Source organism: Amia ocellicauda, chromosome 6 (assembly GCF_036373705.1).
Source record: "Amia ocellicauda isolate fAmiCal2 chromosome 6, fAmiCal2.hap1, whole genome shotgun sequence".
NCBI lineage: Eukaryota > Metazoa > Chordata > Actinopteri > Amiiformes > Amiidae > Amia > Amia ocellicauda.
This window is the reverse complement of record NC_089855.1, coordinates 21,168,726-21,187,763: the sequence shown is the minus strand read 5'-3', so window position 1 is coordinate 21,187,763 and position 19,038 is coordinate 21,168,726. Positions and strand designations below refer to the sequence as shown.

At 38.3% G+C, this 19,038-nt stretch overlaps 2 protein-coding genes and 3 non-coding genes across 5 annotated transcripts; 4 read left to right on the top strand and 1 right to left on the bottom strand.

The window, feature by feature from the left end:
- Window positions 1–273: 273 nt before the first annotated feature.
- On the bottom strand, window positions 274–13,324 carry LOC136751223 (kidney mitochondrial carrier protein 1). The gene is made up of 10 exons (XM_066706651.1): window positions 13,016–13,324; window positions 10,596–10,690; window positions 9,665–9,812; window positions 8,027–8,121; window positions 6,678–6,763; window positions 4,675–4,770; window positions 4,186–4,310; window positions 3,439–3,577; window positions 3,034–3,114; window positions 274–2,687 (listed from the first exon to the last, which is right to left on the bottom strand). Exons 2-10 carry the CDS (start codon window positions 10,657–10,659, stop codon window positions 2,646–2,648), a joined length of 876 nt encoding a protein of 291 aa, XP_066562748.1. The 5' UTR covers window positions 10,660–10,690; window positions 13,016–13,324; the 3' UTR covers window positions 274–2,645.
- An 858-nt stretch (window positions 13,325–14,182) lies between these two features.
- Window positions 14,183–18,745, top strand: tpt1 (tumor protein, translationally-controlled 1). Its single transcript, XM_066706656.1, has 6 exons — window positions 14,183–14,339; window positions 15,018–15,091; window positions 15,455–15,639; window positions 17,434–17,539; window positions 17,724–17,840; window positions 18,240–18,745. The coding sequence occupies exons 1-6, from the start codon at window positions 14,312–14,314 to the stop codon at window positions 18,240–18,242; spliced, it is 513 nt and encodes a 170-aa protein (XP_066562753.1). The 5' UTR covers window positions 14,183–14,311; the 3' UTR covers window positions 18,243–18,745.
- Window positions 15,723–15,855, top strand: LOC136752100 (small nucleolar RNA SNORA31). Its single transcript, XR_010817265.1, has one exon. It is a non-coding gene; the product is annotated as a small nucleolar RNA SNORA31 (small nucleolar RNA).
- On the top strand, window positions 17,585–17,657 carry LOC136752098 (small nucleolar RNA SNORD58). Its single transcript, XR_010817263.1, has one exon. It is a non-coding gene; the product is annotated as a small nucleolar RNA SNORD58 (small nucleolar RNA).
- LOC136752099 (small nucleolar RNA SNORA31) lies at window positions 17,971–18,100 on the top strand. Its single transcript, XR_010817264.1, has one exon. It is a non-coding gene; the product is annotated as a small nucleolar RNA SNORA31 (small nucleolar RNA).
- Window positions 18,746–19,038: the final 293 nt, after the last annotated feature.

The following is a 19,038-nucleotide window of genomic DNA, read 5'->3' as shown; positions in this document are numbered from 1 at the left end:
CTAAAAGCTGATTAAGTCCAGAGGTTTATCTTAATATCAGTGTCTCTCGTTACATCAGCAGTGAGCAACATTTGAAAACCACTCCCTCTTAATGAGCTAATTTCCCCAATTAAGTCAGTTTATAAATACTCATCTCATACAATGTACTTCATCGTTCCCACCATAACACAATAACTACAGTATTTGACTAGGTAGAACAGAAACAGAAAATACATTAATTGCAGGACGTTTTAATAAAACACAGTGAGAATCAGAAATGAATCAATAGCAAAATATCTTAAGCTTTTTATTGACTGCAATATTGCCAAACACTGAATTTTGTCACAAAACAATACAAAACAGTTGCAGCATACACTGTGAACATATATTCAGCCTGTTCACAACATTTATACAATAGTAATAAACTCCCATTACTGAAAAAAATTTAATATACTTATTCCTATCTTTACAATCTTTCTCAAAGACATTTTCATGTTGCTTATTTATTTTCCACAACACATGTATAAAAATATCCCTCTATGCCAAGTACAGTACTGTCAGTTTCACACCTGAAGCTTTTATGAAAGTCAAACAGACAAAACAAGTTAATATACACGCACTGCATGAAGTGTAGGCTATGCTTGATGCAGTGTGCAGGTGGTGTTTGGCAAAGAAACAGAGCATGTGTGAAGAAGGGAAAAAAAAAGGAATGAAATGAAGGTCCCTTTATACAGTTTAGTTTAACTGATGCTCCACACTGCTCAGTAGCAATGAGTAAAATATACCATAAACTGCAAAACTGCTGCAAAGACCCACATGTATTATATACAAAAATACTTTACTCATATCTGTTGTAAGAATTGTAATAATGCATATACCTAAAACAATTAACTGGCAGTCAATATAGAAGAACACATTTAACCTCATGTCAGTAGAAATGCTTCAAAATGGGCTGATGATCACATAATTGCAAGTTACTTATTATGAAATGATGAAATCTTTAAATATCTGCCTTTATAGCAACGTGTGCACGTCATTCAAGTACACTTTTAATAACACCTATGAAAAAAAAGAGGAATAAGGGAACTGCCACTGTTTAACCCACTCTTAAAATGATGTTAGATTAGCTTTTTCATTTAAAGTGCAGTATGAAAATATCATCTTTGGCTTAGCTGCATCAAGAGGCAATACATTTATCAAGGCCTTTATACAGAAGTGCAATTCATAATATATTTGGGGGATAATGAAAGTGTGACAATTACCTTTTTTTTTTTTTTCAATCTGCAAAATGGGCTGAATTTCGTGAATTCACGGCCATGTTTATTTTGCCAATGTTTTACCAATAAGCTTAGACTACATCATTACTTTTACAGTAATGGGTTTATATTTTTATAAAGATCACACTTATTACATTTCAATTTTAAATATATTATGTGCAAGATCCCATCTTCTCATAGTGAAACTGAAGTTTGCAGTGACAGATTTTAGACAAGAAATTGCCAATTTCAAAAGCCGGCACATGCATAAAACAGTTGATTCAAGTTTTGAAACATTACAAGAAAATATTACATCGAAATTCCTTAATATATGTAGGTTGCAACTGTGTAACATCTCTTCCAATGATTAAGAATGGACTTCCATTGACATTTTTAGAAAAACAAATATAACACCACCAGTTTTTAAAAGGGTGCAATACAATTATTCACTAGAACACAAACAAATCGGTGTCCAAACCCACCCACTAGTTCTTTCCTCTCCATGAGGAACTGCAACATCATTTAACTGTAAGCCCTTCATACATACTAAACATCTTTGGTGCATTCATTTCCATTCATATTTTTGATGTAGGCCTGGTTCAATATTCCTCTCTCAAAAGGAGCACATATGTTTTGTGATGTCAGGGCTGTATAAATGCATAAGTAGGTTAACTGACCTTTCTGATCCAAGATCTGGACTAGCTCACACTAACTTTTCAAAAATTAGGAAATCCTAATATAATTGGTCTCTTTACAGGATGCACAATGTATTTTCAAGTAGAAATAAAAAAAAGTTAATCTGTATGATCTATATTTACCACAGATATGCTACAACCTTCAATACAGAGTTTTCCACAAAAGTAAATACTGTGCCAAAGCATCTTTTGCCACAATAGAGCAATGGCTAATTTTCTAGTAAAGAAGGCTAATAGGCCACTGTAAGATTTTGAATGAACTAACATGTACCAAATGTACAACAGGTCAGGGGAGACATTTTATATTAAAAGTGTTGCGTGCGTTTGAGGTACAGACTGCTTAATCTGATCTGACCACTGAAACATGCAAATGTAGTAAAATCCAAACAGGATGACACTTTTTTTTTTTTACCTAACAAGTTAAAAGGCAGAAGTGAGTTTCTCATCGGATAACATTCACAAAACTGTCTGCCATACGATGTCCCCCATCTACAGTTAGAATCATTGTTTTTAAGGCCACGACAAGAACAGTACTGATTTCTGGCTTTCAGAATCAATATGGTTTCCATCAGCTTTCATCTGTTCCAATGATAACCGGTCCAAGGGCAGCACACACTTAGCATCACATACAAGAAAAGATTGATATTTTAAAGCATTAGATGCCACTGAATTGATCTCTTTGAAGCGTTCTTCAAGCCAGATCGAGCACACAGAATCAAACCTCAATCTTCTTCAGCTGTTCATATGTTATGAAGAACTGAGACAAGAGTGTTAAGGGAAAAATATATTTAACAAGCAAACAAGATTATATAAAGATTATCAACCAATTGTGAACTATGAATGATAAACTGCTTTAAAAAAAACTATGCTATATACATTATGAAAACAGGATTAGGTTACATTCAGACAAAAACAAACATTGTAATGATAGTTCAGAAGAGTTTCTCAGTTTTCATGTAAACAATTTTTCCTTATGTTACTGCTAGTAAATGCCGCTACACTGTCAACTAACCACATTAATAAAATCTAATCCAAATGAGAAAACAGCAGAATCCAGTGGCACCCCCACTAAAGTACATTAGGGTGCAAATGAAAAAGGATACAATAATATTCCATGGCCCCAGCCTCAACCAGTTAGGAAAAAAACCCTTGTACAGTGCAAAGAAACCTTCAGCTCTCCATGTCTGTGAGGAAACAAAATAGAGCAAATGAGGAAAATACAAGAGCAAATTTCACAAAATCTGAATTCTTCAGGTATAAAAAATAAAACAATACAATCTACTTAATCTTTTAAAAACTGTTTCCTGCTAGATACACATACAGCTCAGGAAACAATTAAGAAACCACTTAACATTGATTTCTGAACTTGGAGTGGTCTCAAATTTTTCCAGAGCTGTGTATGTCCACTTTGCTTGTCAACAAGGGAAGCAATACAAATAAAAACAAACAATTACAAATTCAATTAAACAACAGAACAGCAGAGGAACACATTTCTGACATTGAACTACCTGCAACAGGCAATCCAGCGTGCTTTTATAGCCAGCACACGTTCCATCCAGTAGAGCCCGCTGGTTCATCATACGGGTCCGTACAACATCAATAGGATTGGAGGCCAGAGCGCCTGCCAGCCCACACACAAAGCTTGATCTGGAAAAAGGACGTTGTAGCGAACACAGGATTAGAACATTCTTCTCTGCAGCCAAAAAGCATAAACTAGGGTTGCTGAGCTGTGCTAAACCAGTGTAGTAGCTGGCTGGTGTGACAGAGGAACATTTTTTACTTGATTTAAACATTCAGCTTTAACTTGCAACAGGTATGTACATTATGCACATGTAATCTGGGTTTATCTATGCCCAAGTTACAATAACAAACACCAAATAGTGCACATGTAAACACTAAATTGTCAATAGATCCACTGAAGCAAGATTCATATTCATATTCATTAAATAAAGATAGGAGTTCAGTATAGCACATTTAAAGAATCTGCTTTGTAAAGTATGCGATTGTTTTCTTCTTTATTTTGTATATCCTTAGAAAGAGAGAAAATGCAACCTCCTGTTAAATACAAGCTTTGAAAGGTATTTAACCAAATGCCAGTGCGGAGCCAAGCCACTTTTCTGTAAACTTCACATGCATGAAACGACATTTACACAAGACCATGCTTAACACCAAATAAGGGCCAAAGCAGAACAGCAGCAGCTTCTGCTGGTCTTCACTGCAGTGGCATAGTTCACTGATTATCTGAAGTTACTCACAGAAAGTGTGTATAGACAGTATCTCCCATGTATCCCGAGAGAATGAGGTGCTTCTTGGTGAGGTCATACGCAGGCAGCTCCACTCCCACCACAATGGCTGCCCTCTGAGCAGTCAGGGATACGCCCTAATAAAAACATTTTCAAGGGGTATTGAATACATTTTATTTTTATTTAAGTTCATATTTAATCCTTCTCACATCTCCATTGATATGGAATGGTCTTCAAGTTGCTTCTCATATCACAGAAAAACAAATAGTTCATGTTTAATATACACTGCATAATAATGTACCATTATTTATAAACGCATTGCTTACACCTACAGATTGAGTCAGTCTGTGTGTAGTGCACATAACCTGCACATCAAAACAAGCATTGCTCATCAGACAAGTCACTGCTGCTTAGGCACAATGTGGTAATAATAATGTGGAGAAATGGATATTTGGAATAGAAATTAATATTTCCAGGTTACATATATCAACTTATACATACTTTCCACAAACCTCGGGTCCCTTCCTGCTGATAGATATCAATGAAGTTTCCAATCATTCCTCCCTGAAGCACGTTTCCTTGTGCCTGCATTCTTATCTAGTAGATTGAAAAACACACAAAATAGTAAATACAGTATACAGAAAGAACAGAAATAATCACACTGCACAGATAGATTTATAAAAAAAATAATGAAAATAAATGTGTATTTTCCAAACGTAACTTGGTTATATTTTGTCATTACCAAAAACAGTTTGTAAACAGTAACTTTGCATTTGTATAGGGGTATGGGAGACACTGGTGTCTAGGAGAAACAGACATTTACTTTCACCATCCAGTCACAACAGCTGAGCCTGTGGAGAGTTATTGCAGCTGGCACAAGAGGCAGCTTGGTCTCAGTGACCTTTACACAAGAAAATAAAAAATAAAAAAGCTTCCTGGCTGAGTCAAAATGTTCTGTCCCCCTTCACCACAGTATCATTAAACCAGCCAGTTCTCAAAGTCTGCACTTAACCATGCAAGACCAATGGAGAAGTAAAGTTAAAATACCTATTGCAACAGCTACATTAAAACTAAGGAACACATTAACTGTTGTAAGCGTTTAACGTGACTGCGTGTTGTCCATCCACGAAGGATTAGACATTTGTTTTCAGTTGTAAATGCATCTCAAAGTGTCCAGGGATTGCAGGTGAATGAGGAAGCAGTTTAACACACATTGTGAAACCTAATCTTATCATGCACATTTTCCCTGTCCTCCACAGTCATGCAGGGCTGAGGTCATGTGTTGTGTGCCGCCTGTCAGCACACTGTCCCTGGTGTAGACAAGCAGACTTACACTGAGATAGGACAGTGTGAGCCTATTGTCCCAGTAACAAGTGAGCCCTCCTATGCCAGTGAACATGAATAATGTATTCAACTGCATGACAGAGTATCTGTGCACTTCTGCCAAATTACACACAACATTGGCAGTTCTTCAAAACTCTTGAGACCACAGTTTAATTTCCTACATTGTTTTAGCATAAAGTACAGAACTCCCTGACCTTTCATGCTCCGTGTAGCTTTAAAATAAAAATAAGTACAAGGCCAAGATGATCTTAGGTCTGAAGGACAAACCTGTTCTCCAATATTTCTATCCAAATTTCATTTTTGCATCAAAGGTTTAAATTCACCAACAGCGGAGAACTAAATAAACTAAAGAGATTAAGTAATAAATATAAAACCAAAAGAAGAAAAAATATTAATTTAATTTACTTTAATTCCAGCATGGGACAGATGAAAATGTAAAATCCTCTTATGTGGATCATTAATTTCTTAATAGAAGTTTTTCTTGTTCAGTCATTTAACAAGTAGGCATTACAAAAAAAAAAAAAAAAAAAAAAAAAAAAAAAAAATTGCAAACAATAGAAATGAAACCAAGACCCAGATACTTCACACACATTAAACTGCTGATGAAATCAAAGATCCCGTAAATATAATGGTAATAATTCAGTGGAGTAAAAAAACCTACACAAAATCAAAAGGATACATCTATCTCACCCATATGAGCATATTGTAATCTTTAGAAATACAACTACCTGTTGGTCTACTTGTAGTTTATACATTTAAATTAAGTGCTGATAAATAAATTACACAACAATTCTAAATTAATCTGGTGTTCAACTTTTTCTCAGAGTTCATCTGCAAGTTAGTAGTAAAATGGTTGCAAAACCCACAATTACATTGTAAGTCAATTTCAAAAGAAGCAATATGATCAATCGCTTATAAATGTTCTTCTTGATTATTGGGAATCTAACCAATTTTAAAGAGAGAAGCAGGTCATACTGGGATTGTCAACAGTATTTAAACACCCCATAATGATGAATGCTGTACAGCCCAAGTCAAATTTTGTGTTGACTGAATCTGTTCAAAACAAGTTTCTTCTTAAAAACGGTTTATCCTTCGTAACCAGAAAAAAGGGTAAGCGCTGACATGCGAAGTCTACACAAACAAACCATTCACTATTTTACCTTGAGGACATCGGTAGGGTTTGCAATTGAAGATGAGATCACCCCCGACAGCACCCCACACATCATGTTCATCACTAGTGTCTCATCTGAAAAATAAGTGTCATCGTTTGAGGCAGTAAAGTATTACAGAGCCTTTATCTCAGTATAAAAAAATAACTGAAGCAAATAATCTGATCTGAAAGTTAACTCTGATCGTGTCACAAGTTCCCATAACTTTATAGATGTTTTTTTGTGCTCCTATCACTTAGGAGTATTGGAGTAATTTTAGTGACAGAAAGCACAATAAGCGATTGTAATTTGGGGTATTTTGCATTTCTTTTGTTTAAATTCCATAAGTCATTACTTTGTGTAAAAAAGGGTAAGAGCTAATTGACCTCCCCACTTACTGTGAATGCGCCCGAGTACATGATTACATAGCCGATTCAAAGCACAATTGAACAGTGAACCTCTACTGAAACCGAATAGAAAGGAGGTTAACAGGCTCACAGCAGAGAGGTCCTAGAGACTAATTTAGTGGCGGCTGCCAGCATCAAGTTTCCAGGTTTGAAACTATCCTTTTTTTAAACTGAGAATACTCACAGAATTATGTCAGGCAGCTTGTACCAGTTTGTGCAAACTGCTTAGTACTGTATGTCCAGCTGAGGGTATTGGGAGATACTTATGGATGTAAAGTGTATCAAATGTCTATCCATCTTTGGCCACACGTATAAATAAAACACCCCACATGACAGGACCTAAATGTCATCTAACCTTTAAATCAGAAGCCATGATTTACACACCAGCCCCTCTGCCAGAAAGATACATAGTTTCCGGTGTACTAATAAGAGAAACGTGATGCGGTTTAAACATGTATTATGCCTTTTGAGAACCAAACAAAGCAAAAAATAAAATAATCAATCCAGGCAGTTTAAGAGGTCATATTAGAAGACTCAATTACACTACTAGACCACAGAAAACATTCCACAAGACAAGGTTATACGCTTATTCTACATTTAACTGAGCAGCACAACAATTATTTCTAAAGTTATTTGATCTGTAATAAATATAACCATTTGAATCTGTTGCATATTTAAAAAGCTACATCTCAGAAAACTTGACCTTCAGTATGCGAGTCTATTATTCGAGTTGGCATAATTCAATGAGAAGTGTGGTGGGAGGGAATCATAATATAGAAATATGAATCCAACTAAGCCGAGGACCGACTGAATTACCACCCTGTGGAATTGGGATCGGCAGACCCAGAGATAAAAGAACAGTGAGAATGTGTGCTGTGATTAGAATGTCACTGGCTACAGAGAAACAAGAGCCACGTGCCCAGCGCTGTGTGGGCCAGGTTTACTCTCACTCACCTTCTGGACTGTCAACAAGCAATCGTTTAAAGCTCTGATATGCGCCAATCTTGATGGTACCATAGGACGCCTGCCGCAGCATCGCTGGGGCAATCCTGCAACATAATACCAATCATAAGAAATGGGATGACTGTGGCTGGTAATGAGCACACATAGGCTACACGGGCATTTTATTTGTTTGAAATTAAACTGAGACAAACCATGGTGTATAAAAATAGGAACCAATCCAGTGAATTCATTCACCCAATATAACATACTTAGTGTCTAGACATGACAGTGTTTAATTTCAGAATGGAGGAGGCACTGGGCTTTACTTAAAGAATTCTGATTTTTACATTACTCCATCATACATGATTATATAATAAAACATTGTTTCTGGTAGTGCCAATATACAGTACTGTGCAAAAGTTTTAGGCAGGTGCTGTAAAGTAACAATGCTTTCAAAAATAGACATGATAAATATATTCTATTAACAATTAACTAAATGCAAAGTGGGTGAACAGAAGAAAAATCTACATCAAATCCATATTTGGTGTGACCACCCTGTGCCTTCAATGTACACTTGCACACAGTTGTTGAAGGAACTCGGCAGGTAGGTTGGCCCAAACATCTTGGAGAACTAACCACAGTTCTTCTGTGGGTTTAGGCAGCCTCAGTTGCTTCTCTCTCTTCATGTAATCCCAGACAGACTCGATGATGAGATCAGTTCTCTGTGGGAGCCATACCATCACTTCCAGGACTCCTTGTTATTCTTTACACTGAAGATAGTTCTTAATGACTGTCACTGTATGTTTGGCGTTGTCATGCTGCAGAATACATTTGGGGCCAATCAGAAGCCTCCCTGATGGCATTGCATGATGGATAAGCATCTGTCTGTATTTCTCAGCACTGAGGAAACCATTCATTCTGACCAAATCCCCAACTCCATTTGCAGAAATGCAGCCCCAAACTTGCAAGGAACCTCCACCATGCTTCACTGTTGCCTGCAGACACTCATCCGTGTACCGCTCTCCAGCCCTTCGGTGAACAAACTGCCTTCTGCTACAGCCAAATATTTCAAATTTTGACTCATCAGTCCAGAGCACCTGCTGCCATTTTTCTGCAGCCCAGTTCCTGTGTTTTCATGCATAGTTTTAGTCACTTGGTCTTGTTGCCATGTCGGAGATACGGCTTTTTGGCCGCAAGTCTTCCATGAAGGCCACTTCTGACCAGACTTCTGCGGACAGTAGATGGGTATACGAGGGTCCCACTGTTTCCTGCCAATTCTGAGCTGACAGTAAACTGTCTTCAGCAACCTCACCTTGTTAGCTGAGTTTGGCTGTTTGATTCCTCCTACACAGCTGTTTCTGTTTTTCACACCTGCCTAAAACCTTTGCACAGTACTGTATATTTCAGATTCTCTCCAAAACATCAATAAAAACAAAAGTTCAACGAGTTTAAACATAGATCATTCTAAATCCTGTACAGTCCTGTTCATCCAGCATTCAATACAGAACAATCTATATGCACAAGGCCGTAAATATAGATTATGTAAATAGGTTGTGCTTACATAGAGACACTTCAACAGTCTTTGGATAAAGAGCCCCAGTGCTATTTTTTTGTGGCTCAGTTTTGATCATTGATCAGGCCCATTCTTACCCTGAGTACAGCGCTAGGAGCCCTTCTTCTCTGCAGATCCTGCCCAAGGCATGCAGCATTCCCCGGTACCGGATCTCTGTGTACTTACTGTCACCGACCTGGCCTTGCACTTGCAAGCGGGTCTTAGTAAGGTCAATGGGGAAGGTACCTAAAATAAACAAAACAGTAATTTTAATTATACTTTTTTGACAATTGACATTACATTTTTGCATAAATGTTCTCCCCTGTTGAAAATAATGCTGCTGCAACCATGTGCCCATCACAAACCATGTTCAGTCCTTATCCTCACAAAATGTGCTTGAACTTGCTATCTGAACTTTGGAGGATGCCTATATTCTTGCTGCAGTGTTGACAGGCAGGAGGCATGCTTTTCAGTGACTCCATGCTAACCACTATCTTAGTGTCCTCTATGCGATTCTCAGGTAAGTTCACTCTTGTAACTTCAGTGTATTCTTTTTGATGAAGGAAATAAACTTCACACAAGCTACAACTTCAATATCTGGTACTTGCAACAAATTTTAAGAACTTCAAAGCAGTGGAAATTCCTCTATATGTTAATAAAAAGTGCATTGCAAAAACACATGAATACATTTCTTAAATTACCACCCCCCCTCCCACCCAATTATTCTTGTAGAAATGTTCAAGCCATTTAAAGAAATGGCTTCCTTTGTAATTTAGGTCACAAGATCCAAGTATTAATGAATGCCATTGGTTCACTCTGGCAGCAAACATTCTTGGATCATAGTACTGTAAACTAGTCTGCTCACAGCAATTTAACCCCCTCCAATACTATAGAAAAAGCTTATTTGTTTGTAATCAAATCCCAGAAAAACAATTATTTAACATTTAACTTGATAACTATACATATATTACTTTAAAGGTTAAAAATACCATTTAAAGTGATTGAGAAAAAACTAACGAGCCTACTTACCACATTCTGCAGTTACAGAAGCCAAACCTCCGTAAACAAATGGCTTCCAGTTTAAGTTAGACATTTTTCACCTTCAAGGCAAATCTCTCCTTACGCTACGAGACAGAAAAAAAAACAAGTCTGAATTACAAGACTTCTCCACATTAAATTGGTTCAGAATCACCTGTAGTTTCCCCATCAAGAATGCACAGGGCAAAGCCATACCACCACACACTGGCCTGCAAGTGTTAACAGGAGTCCCTGTACTTCGGTTCTGTTCCTCATATCGAAAGGCAGCAAGACACTCAAGAGACCCTCCCCTTACTGTGCCCCTCCTGGCCTCCGTCCATACTTTAGTATCGCTCAACACTATTGGACAGAAAGAACCAGCTACTACAAAGCAACTAACTTATACTTATAGTTAAACGAGTGCTCCTCTAAAAGTGGGATGCCTGGTATCTCCCACAAGAATATATAAATAAAGATTTCAGCCAAATATTAAAATCGATGCTGTGGATATCTGAACAGCAGTAGAAAAGGGTGAAGCAAGAACTGCTGTGACTACATTCAGAGCTAGAATGTATTAATGGAAACCTCAGATACCTTGCCAAAACATTTTTCACAAGACTACCAAAGTAAACTAATCATTTTAGATATAATCAGAATCATGTGATAATAGTGCACATAAAGATACAATCTTGTTATATATAGGCAGGATCTTTTTTTTTTTTTTTTTCCAAAGCCTGAAAGATTACAATGATTCCCTAAAACTCAATTTAAAAAGAAAATAAAGGCCAGTAACTTTTCACATGGAGGGTCTGTGGTGTACAGTATAGTACAGGTATAATCAATTTAGTATCAGATGAAAACCACAGAGATAATCAAAGAAACCCAATGGCTCACAGTAGATTTTGGAATTAAATGGTTTATTCTGCCTGGTGGAAAGCAACACAATACATTTCACTGTTATTAATTAACACTTTGTGGACAATAAAGATGCCACCTGTTGCTCCGCAAACAAAGCTGGAATCACACTTTCACAGATGAGATCCAAGGATGGTTTAACTTAGTTCAAAAAGAGAATGCGGTGTTTATCACATGAAAAGTAAAGAACCCACTTCACAAACCTTTAAGTATACAACATTTTAAGTTAGTATCACTACTTTAACACGTGCAAATGACATGCACACATTCAAATGGTTAAATTGAAGATTTTATCATTTAAACCTTGTCCTAGATTCAACTTCAACTTATCAAACCCTGAGCTCGACAGAGGCTTTTAATGTCCGGAAACCTACCATTGAGATGGTCAATGGGAAAGCCTCCAGACACCAACGACTGCGCATGCAAATTTCTACCGGGCATTAATCCAAAACTGATAAAGGGAGATCATCTCAATAAATGTCCAAGATATCAACACTGTAAAAAGAGGTAAGCTGGATAGCATCTGTATACCTAGCCTAAACACATGTAAACCTAAATTCATGTGAAAGACAAATAAAGAGCTTGCGCAAGTTCTTGTTTCCACTACAAAACTATAAGTAACAATAAACAGTAACAGGAAACAAGTGCAGATCTAAAACTACTTTAGTAGTTTAGTTTAGTGTGACCTCTACAAATATGCGCCCTTTGCTTTGAGGGCAAGGGAAAGACTACTTTCCAACTGACCAGCCCGTTTCTAAATTGAATAAAATACTAATGATAGCATAGTTAAATTGAAGTGCAATAGCTTGATTTAAATATGCCCTGTGATACAGTTAGACTTTTCTCAGAGTAGGTTTACTCAGATTTGAATAGCGTCAGTATTTGCAAATTGGTGTCAAACGTAGAAGAATATGACCTACACAATAAATGAGTTACACCCAAAAATGTGCATGACTTAATCGTTATATTTGATGATGGTACATAGATCTTTCAAACAGCCTTTAACGTGTAATAGAAAAGCACTTGGTAATTTAAAATAACACAAAAAGTGTGAATTCCCTTCAAGGCATGTTGTGTAGTGCAGTTGCAGGAAACCATGCTTCTCCCATAGCTTTGTATACGGGGGACGAGGTTTGGTACAAAAACAATTATTAAGAAGTTAATCTTAAAATGCCAGTGTCGGTGCATTACAGTACAACTACAACAATAAAACTTTTAGATGCAGGTTGGTGGGCTGCGTCAGCGTGGTGCCTCCCCCCTTGTTACGTGTCATGCGTTCTATTATCAAATCCATAATAAAAGCACAAATACCAGGTTTCTACATAAAATGGTTAAGACTATCATTTTTAACATGGCTCTGCTTTTTCTTCTTTTTTCCTTCAATTTCCTGTGCACTCTCACGAAACACACAGCAGACCGGATACATAATGCGTCATGTGGTGATCTAGATCAAGATCGGGTACTTTATTGGACGTGTGAGAGCATCAATGAGGACGATTTTTTTTGTAATTACTTACAGGTGATTAAATAAATCGGGTCGCCAGCAGTCTTTTGATGATTCCAGTGAATTCTCCCACGCCCAGTCCCTCAAAATGAAACAAAGTCGATGATGGCACTAATTAGGTCTCCAAATAATGCACGCTTCATTAAAACACCTACAATATTGTAAGACAAAAATGCTGCGTCTCCAACCAATGTGTTGCAATGATTTCAGGCATACTCGCCCTGAGCACTCATTGCTGTGAGTGATGCAGCCCGGCGGGACGGACGACGGCGCATCGTTTCGGAGCCGATCCGCCAACTTTTACAAGTGTCCACACGGCGTGCGAAGCCCCGCCCCCATTCCCATCCTCACGCCCTCATTGGCTGCTCCACTCAAGCCGTTCCATCTGAAACTCAACCAAGGCATTACGAGACGAGCGTCGATAAAAGCTGAGGATGAGGATATATGTCTAAATAATACCATCAGCCATATCGATCCACTCCAGCCTCCCCAAGATGTTTCCACTTCAAGTGTATGATTTCATCTCCCCATCCTCTACGAGGTCTTTTGTTTTCTTCGTCACGTCTTGCGATCCACTCAATGTGCTTCTTGCAATGTGGAGCATTTTCACTCTTTCAGTTCCGTCACAGATTGTGGTCTGTGCTCGGATCCATTCGTGTCTTTTTCCATCTCTTCTTGCTATTCCAAGCATACGCCTTTCCATGCTCCTCTGTGTCGTCCGCAGTTTCTGTATCATAAAGTTTGCATTAAGTGACCAGATTTCACCTCCAGAAGTGTGGGTGTCTATAACTGAAACAGTGCCGTGCATACGCATTTTAGTACATGACTGCAATGAAAAGTGTGCAGATTGACTCTCTGGGTTTGCAGCACTGATCTACAAAAACTAGCAACAACGCGACCATACATATATATATATAGACACTGAATAGCACATTATAATTGAACGAGTGTGTGTTTGGGCAGCTACAATTGGATCTGGGTTGCAAAAAATATGGCTTCCCTATTAAGAAGACAAACACCACCCCTCCCAATATTATTGAGCTACCCTGTCCTGGTCCTAAACGCTAGGTTTCTTGTTAGATCCTAGATTTGTGTACGCATTTGCACACAGAGACACAGCGACTCGCCTACAGACCACAAGGGGGCAAATTAGTTGGATGGTTTGTTTCCAGACTTTACTGGATGACGTCATCACGGCCGCTAGTATCTAAGTTGGGGGAAAGGGTGTACCGGTCCTTTTCAGCCGAGTCCGCAAGCGGGGAGAGCAGGAGCCATCTTTGACGCAAGTCCTGAAACACAATCCAACAGAATGATCATCTACAAGGACATCATCACCGGTAAGAAACATCGGCTTTGGAGAGAGCAGGCTTTTATAGTTTGGATGCCGAGGCCATTTTTTGGAGGCGTACGTGGGGGATTGGGGGAATAGGATTTGTTGTAGGTCTTACCTGAGGCCTAGCGGTGCAGGCCGCAAATCCGATACCAGGATGGTCGCAAACAGTTGTTTTTTTATTGTTACACTTCGCGTCTGCTTTCACTGTGTAGATGCGGGTATTTTAATGATCGTCCGGGTCGGGTTGTGAGGGTGTTAACGCATTTCGATATTAAAGGGGTTAAGTTAAAAGCCATGGAATCGAAGCGGGATTTCTGCCGGTAATAAACTGACTGTAATGTCTAATGTCGTTTTAGGTAGGTTTTAATGTATACGTTTAACGCCAAATTAATCATTTACTGGGTGGAAAAAACAAACATCGTTCAGTGATGCCGGTATTGAGTCTAGTGAATATTATTGTATTATTATTAAAGGATTAGGTAAAGGTCAGCTTTTTCTTGAACTATGACGCAGTTAACCTAAATTTTGAAAAGTAACTTTATCCGGGGTGATGGGACATAATGCCCCTTTAGTGAACGTCGGGGCTCCACGCATGCTCTTTAAAGTTTCATTGACGCTGGCAGGTTTTTCTTTTCTTTTCTGGCCGTCGCACATTCGTCATTTTTCTCTCCCTTTGTTTTAGGGGATGAAATGTTCTCGGACATTTACAAAATCAAGGAATCACCCAATGGGATCTTAATAGAAGTAGAGGGAAAGGTAAGTTATATATGTATTTATTTTTTTTCCTCGTTTTGTGGTTTCGAGAGAAGTGACGGGGTGTGGAATCTGCGGTGTAGGATGTTGAAATGACTCGTCGCATTTCCTCTAGGTGTGACTTCAGGGCGCTCCCTTTACGTCACCGAAATTCATGTTAAATTTCAATGACCCACATGAGCTCAATCGTTATAAAGTGAAGCATTAAGTTGGGATAAACACTGTTGTTAGAAACCTCTTGCAAAGGCCTTCTTCCAACAGGATCTACAAAGATCTATATCAATGTGACCATAGGTATTTTAAAGTAGTTTTCAGAGAGACAGATGTGCTTTGTTGCACAGGTACCCATATGTTCTGCTCTTGTAGGTCGTCAGCCGGAGTGATGACATTGACGATGCTCTCATTGGTGGGAATGCTTCGGCAGAAGTGGTGGAAGAGGGAGCCGAGGCGTCCACGGTCAGTGGAGTAGACATTGTTTTAAACCACAAACTTCAAGAAACTGGCTTCACAAAGGACACCTTCAAAGCCTACATCAAAGACTACATGAAGGCGTAAGTTTGCCTATGGATGGGTGTGGAAGTACTGCATGTGTGTCGGTTGATTCCCAAAAGCTGGAAGAAATCTCCAGCCTTCACTGCATCTTTTGACAGACCCAAAGCAAATTCAGTGGCTTTTAAGGGTTTTTATATGATGATGCAAAAGCGATTTCCTCGCGCTTTCTGTGCACCTTCTCTGTAGTTGCCTGGATTGAATAGAGGAAGACACTTGCTTATTGATTATTATGCATTATGCTTTTGACTTGAAATATCTTAATATCCCTGTAGGGCTTGTAGAAGGGGCAACATATCCAGAACATACATTAAACTTCCACCTTTATTTTCCTTGCATATACAAAACCATTTCACAAGCAATTGTGAAAATGTACTGGTTGAAACATGAGTGAAGTGATGTAATCGGTCAAATTTGACACTGAAGCAATTACAGTAGCATATACAGCAACGGAAAATTAAGTTAATGATTACATTTATGCTTGATTAGCAAGCATGTAGTAGGATTAAGAATTAAACGCAAGGTGCTTGTGATCTGATCTTCCATAGTGAGCAGCTTGAAGTAATGCTGTGGATCGTAGGATCAATATACAGAAAAGCTCCACAAAAGGTTTAAGTCCATGGGTAAGCACTTTCTTTAAATGATGGTGTCTCCAGAACTGTTTCAGATATTGACTTCTCATTCACATTAAAGACTTGGGGTTTATTTGCCTCTGTTGCAGGTTTTTGTTTGTTGCAGCCCTGGCACTCCGTAGTATCGATTTGCCATCTGTGTAGTTTGACCAAAGGTCACCTAACCAAACCCTAAAATGAACTAGTCTCAGATGTTGTTTGTCAATTCCATACTATAAATAGCAGTTGACGGCTGAGGAGTGAATACTGTGGCTATAAAATGCTTTTGAAAGCAAAGAAGCTAATTGGAAGATGTACCTTTCACATTGCAAAAAGAAGTACTAGGTCTCATTGGTTTCCCATTAGAGGCGCACAGCACCAGGACTGGTAATGTCAGATTTTGTGGGGTGGATAAAAAGTAGTATCCTGTTCTACTTGTACAGCTTAATTGTCTAAAGTTTAAAGGGCATTGCATTGATTTATTAAACATTATAAAAGTTCAATTTTAGACTTTCAAAATTTGATCCATCGAATAAGTCCACCCTTACAGGCTACATTACCATTTTTGTATAAAGCTTAGCAGAATTATGTTAGTGTTTTTAATTCGGTACCTTTAATTTGTCTTCAATTAGGAGAACTAGTTTGTATGGGACAAGTATTCCCACCAACAGATCACTTCCACACACACACACCCCTCACTTTCTTCAGCATAGTTACTGGATTTTGACAGGGATACCTAATTGTATAAGACTGAAGGGATGACCATATAGTCTGATACCAGAACCGTCTCCACAAAGGAAATCTCCAGTGCTTTGGCAGTGCTCCCTAATCTGGTCTGCTTACACACATTTACAAATGTAAGGATCTGACATTCCCCTTAATAACTTGTATTGGTGTGAGCATCTTTCCCTGGTATCTATTTCCTATGGTCAGAGCTGAGGTATACACAACTTGTCAGATATTTATGATATGCAAGTGCCATGCAAGATTTAATTTCTGACTGAAGGAATATTAATTCACTGCCTTCATGTGAGGAGTACAGGAATGCACCACACTTTTTTTCCCCCTCCACTTTCCTCTCTCTCCCTTATTCATAATACAATGAAATTGTACACGAGGGGGTGATTTTAATTCTATTCTGAAGTGGCAAGATCATATTTTAATTAAGCTTTTTGTTTTGGGCAGAATCAAAGCAAAACTCGAAGAGACTAAGCCAGAAAGAGTAAAGCCCTTCATGGCCGGAGCACAAGAAGAAATCAAAAGAATTATGGCCAATGTGAAGAACTATCAGGTAAGAGGGCAAAGTAGCAGAGCACTGATCTAATCTGGAAACAACATGCTGTGATGACAATCTTAGGACACCTTTGGAGGACAAAATCCTGTGAAACGAACGCATTTCTCTGAGCATCTCCTCTGAAGTATTTTCTGTATTTCCTCCTTATAAATGGGAGACTGACACCAGTGTCTTGTTTCAGTTCTTCACAGGTGAAACCATGAACCCCGATGGAATGGTTGGATTATTAGACTACCGTGAAGATGGCATCACTCCATTCATGACCTTTTTCAAGGATGGCCTGGAAATTGAGAAATGTGTAAGTGTCTGCAGTTCGACCTCTGTACCAATTGGTCTGTTTATCGCGACGGGTTCAGTTTAATCCCTTCTTAATTAAGAAATGCATTCTCCAGTGTTCGCTTTCGCCTCCGAAGACTATTCCAAGCTATCTGCATCCTCTGATAGACCTAAAGCAAAATACATTGGCTTTTTGGTTTGCACTAGGATGCAACATTAACATTCCTTGCGCTTTCTGACTGTCACGTGTGGCAGATTTGGATTGAATAAAGGAGGACAAATCAAACTAAGTTCTTAAGATTGATGTATGTAAGATTCCTAACTGTAAAGAACCATACTGTACATTTTTACCTTTGAAGCCAATGCACTGAAATGTTTTATTCTGATTTACAATTCTCTTTCTCCCTCTACTTGTTTTCAGTAACACGTCAGGATATCACGTTTTGCTCCCCACCCATCCTAACCGGCTGCTGCTTCTCATCAAGATTTAGACGAGAATATGGACTGGACTTCATTTTGCTCTTTTGTTTGGAATGAAAACATTGTTTTAAATTGTAATGTCAAATTTAAAATAAAACACTTTTTGGCCCTCAGACAACCACCAGTCTTCATGACCTGAATTGTAAATGGCGGAGACCATCAGGACATTTTACAGAACATTTTTATCAACAGGTATCAAATTGTCTGATGTGAGTGTTGCAGTATGAAACTTCTTCTAAATGGAAATGCCTTCAGAGCAAGAAAATCTCAATTGGAGTCCTCTTTTTATTTGGGTTTTCAATTCATCGGTTCAAAAAACATCTCCAGCATCATGGTTTGCTCTATGTATTCAGCTGCATCTGATGTATCTCCCTCTCCCCCAGGATTGTTCAGCTACTGCCATGACTTGTAAAAACAGAATAAACCACTGGACAAAATGTCTCATGATCTTGTATTTCATGTCTTTGGTTTAGATTTAATGTTTATTGGTGCTTTGTCTTGACTGCAGTCTTTAATTATCTGCAGTAAACCTGTGAATGGTGAAATATTATTTGAATTGGAGATTACCTGAAGGTTTTATGTATTGTAGTATCCCTAAAACATGATCAAATCGGTGTTAACCATTTGGGAATTAGTTTGTGCGTTATAGGACATTATTAATACAGGAAATGTATGAATGAGGGAACTAATCCTCAAGTCTAGTTGCATTTAATGTGTAGTTTGTAAATCTAATCAGTTTA

Excerpts from the sequence above, each read along its gene's own strand:
- LOC136751223 (XM_066706651.1), bottom strand. The coding sequence starts at position 10,659 with ATGTCTAACTTAAACTGGAAGCCATTTGTTTACGGAGGTTTGGCTTCT. Across the intron at positions 8,122-9,664 it reads CTCCTAGCGCTGTACTCAGG|GATTGCCCCAGCGATGCTGC; the intron begins GTAAGAATGGGC and ends ATTATGTTGCAG. Across the intron at positions 4,771-6,677 it reads ACCCTACCGATGTCCTCAAG|ATAAGAATGCAGGCACAAGG; the intron begins GTAAAATAGTGA and ends TCAATCTACTAG.
- tpt1 (XM_066706656.1), top strand. The coding sequence starts at position 14,312 with ATGATCATCTACAAGGACATCATCACCG. Across the intron at positions 14,340-15,017 it reads CTACAAGGACATCATCACCG|GGGATGAAATGTTCTCGGAC; the intron begins GTAAGAAACATC and ends CCTTTGTTTTAG. Across the intron at positions 15,092-15,454 it reads TAATAGAAGTAGAGGGAAAG|GTCGTCAGCCGGAGTGATGA; the intron begins GTAAGTTATATA and ends CTGCTCTTGTAG.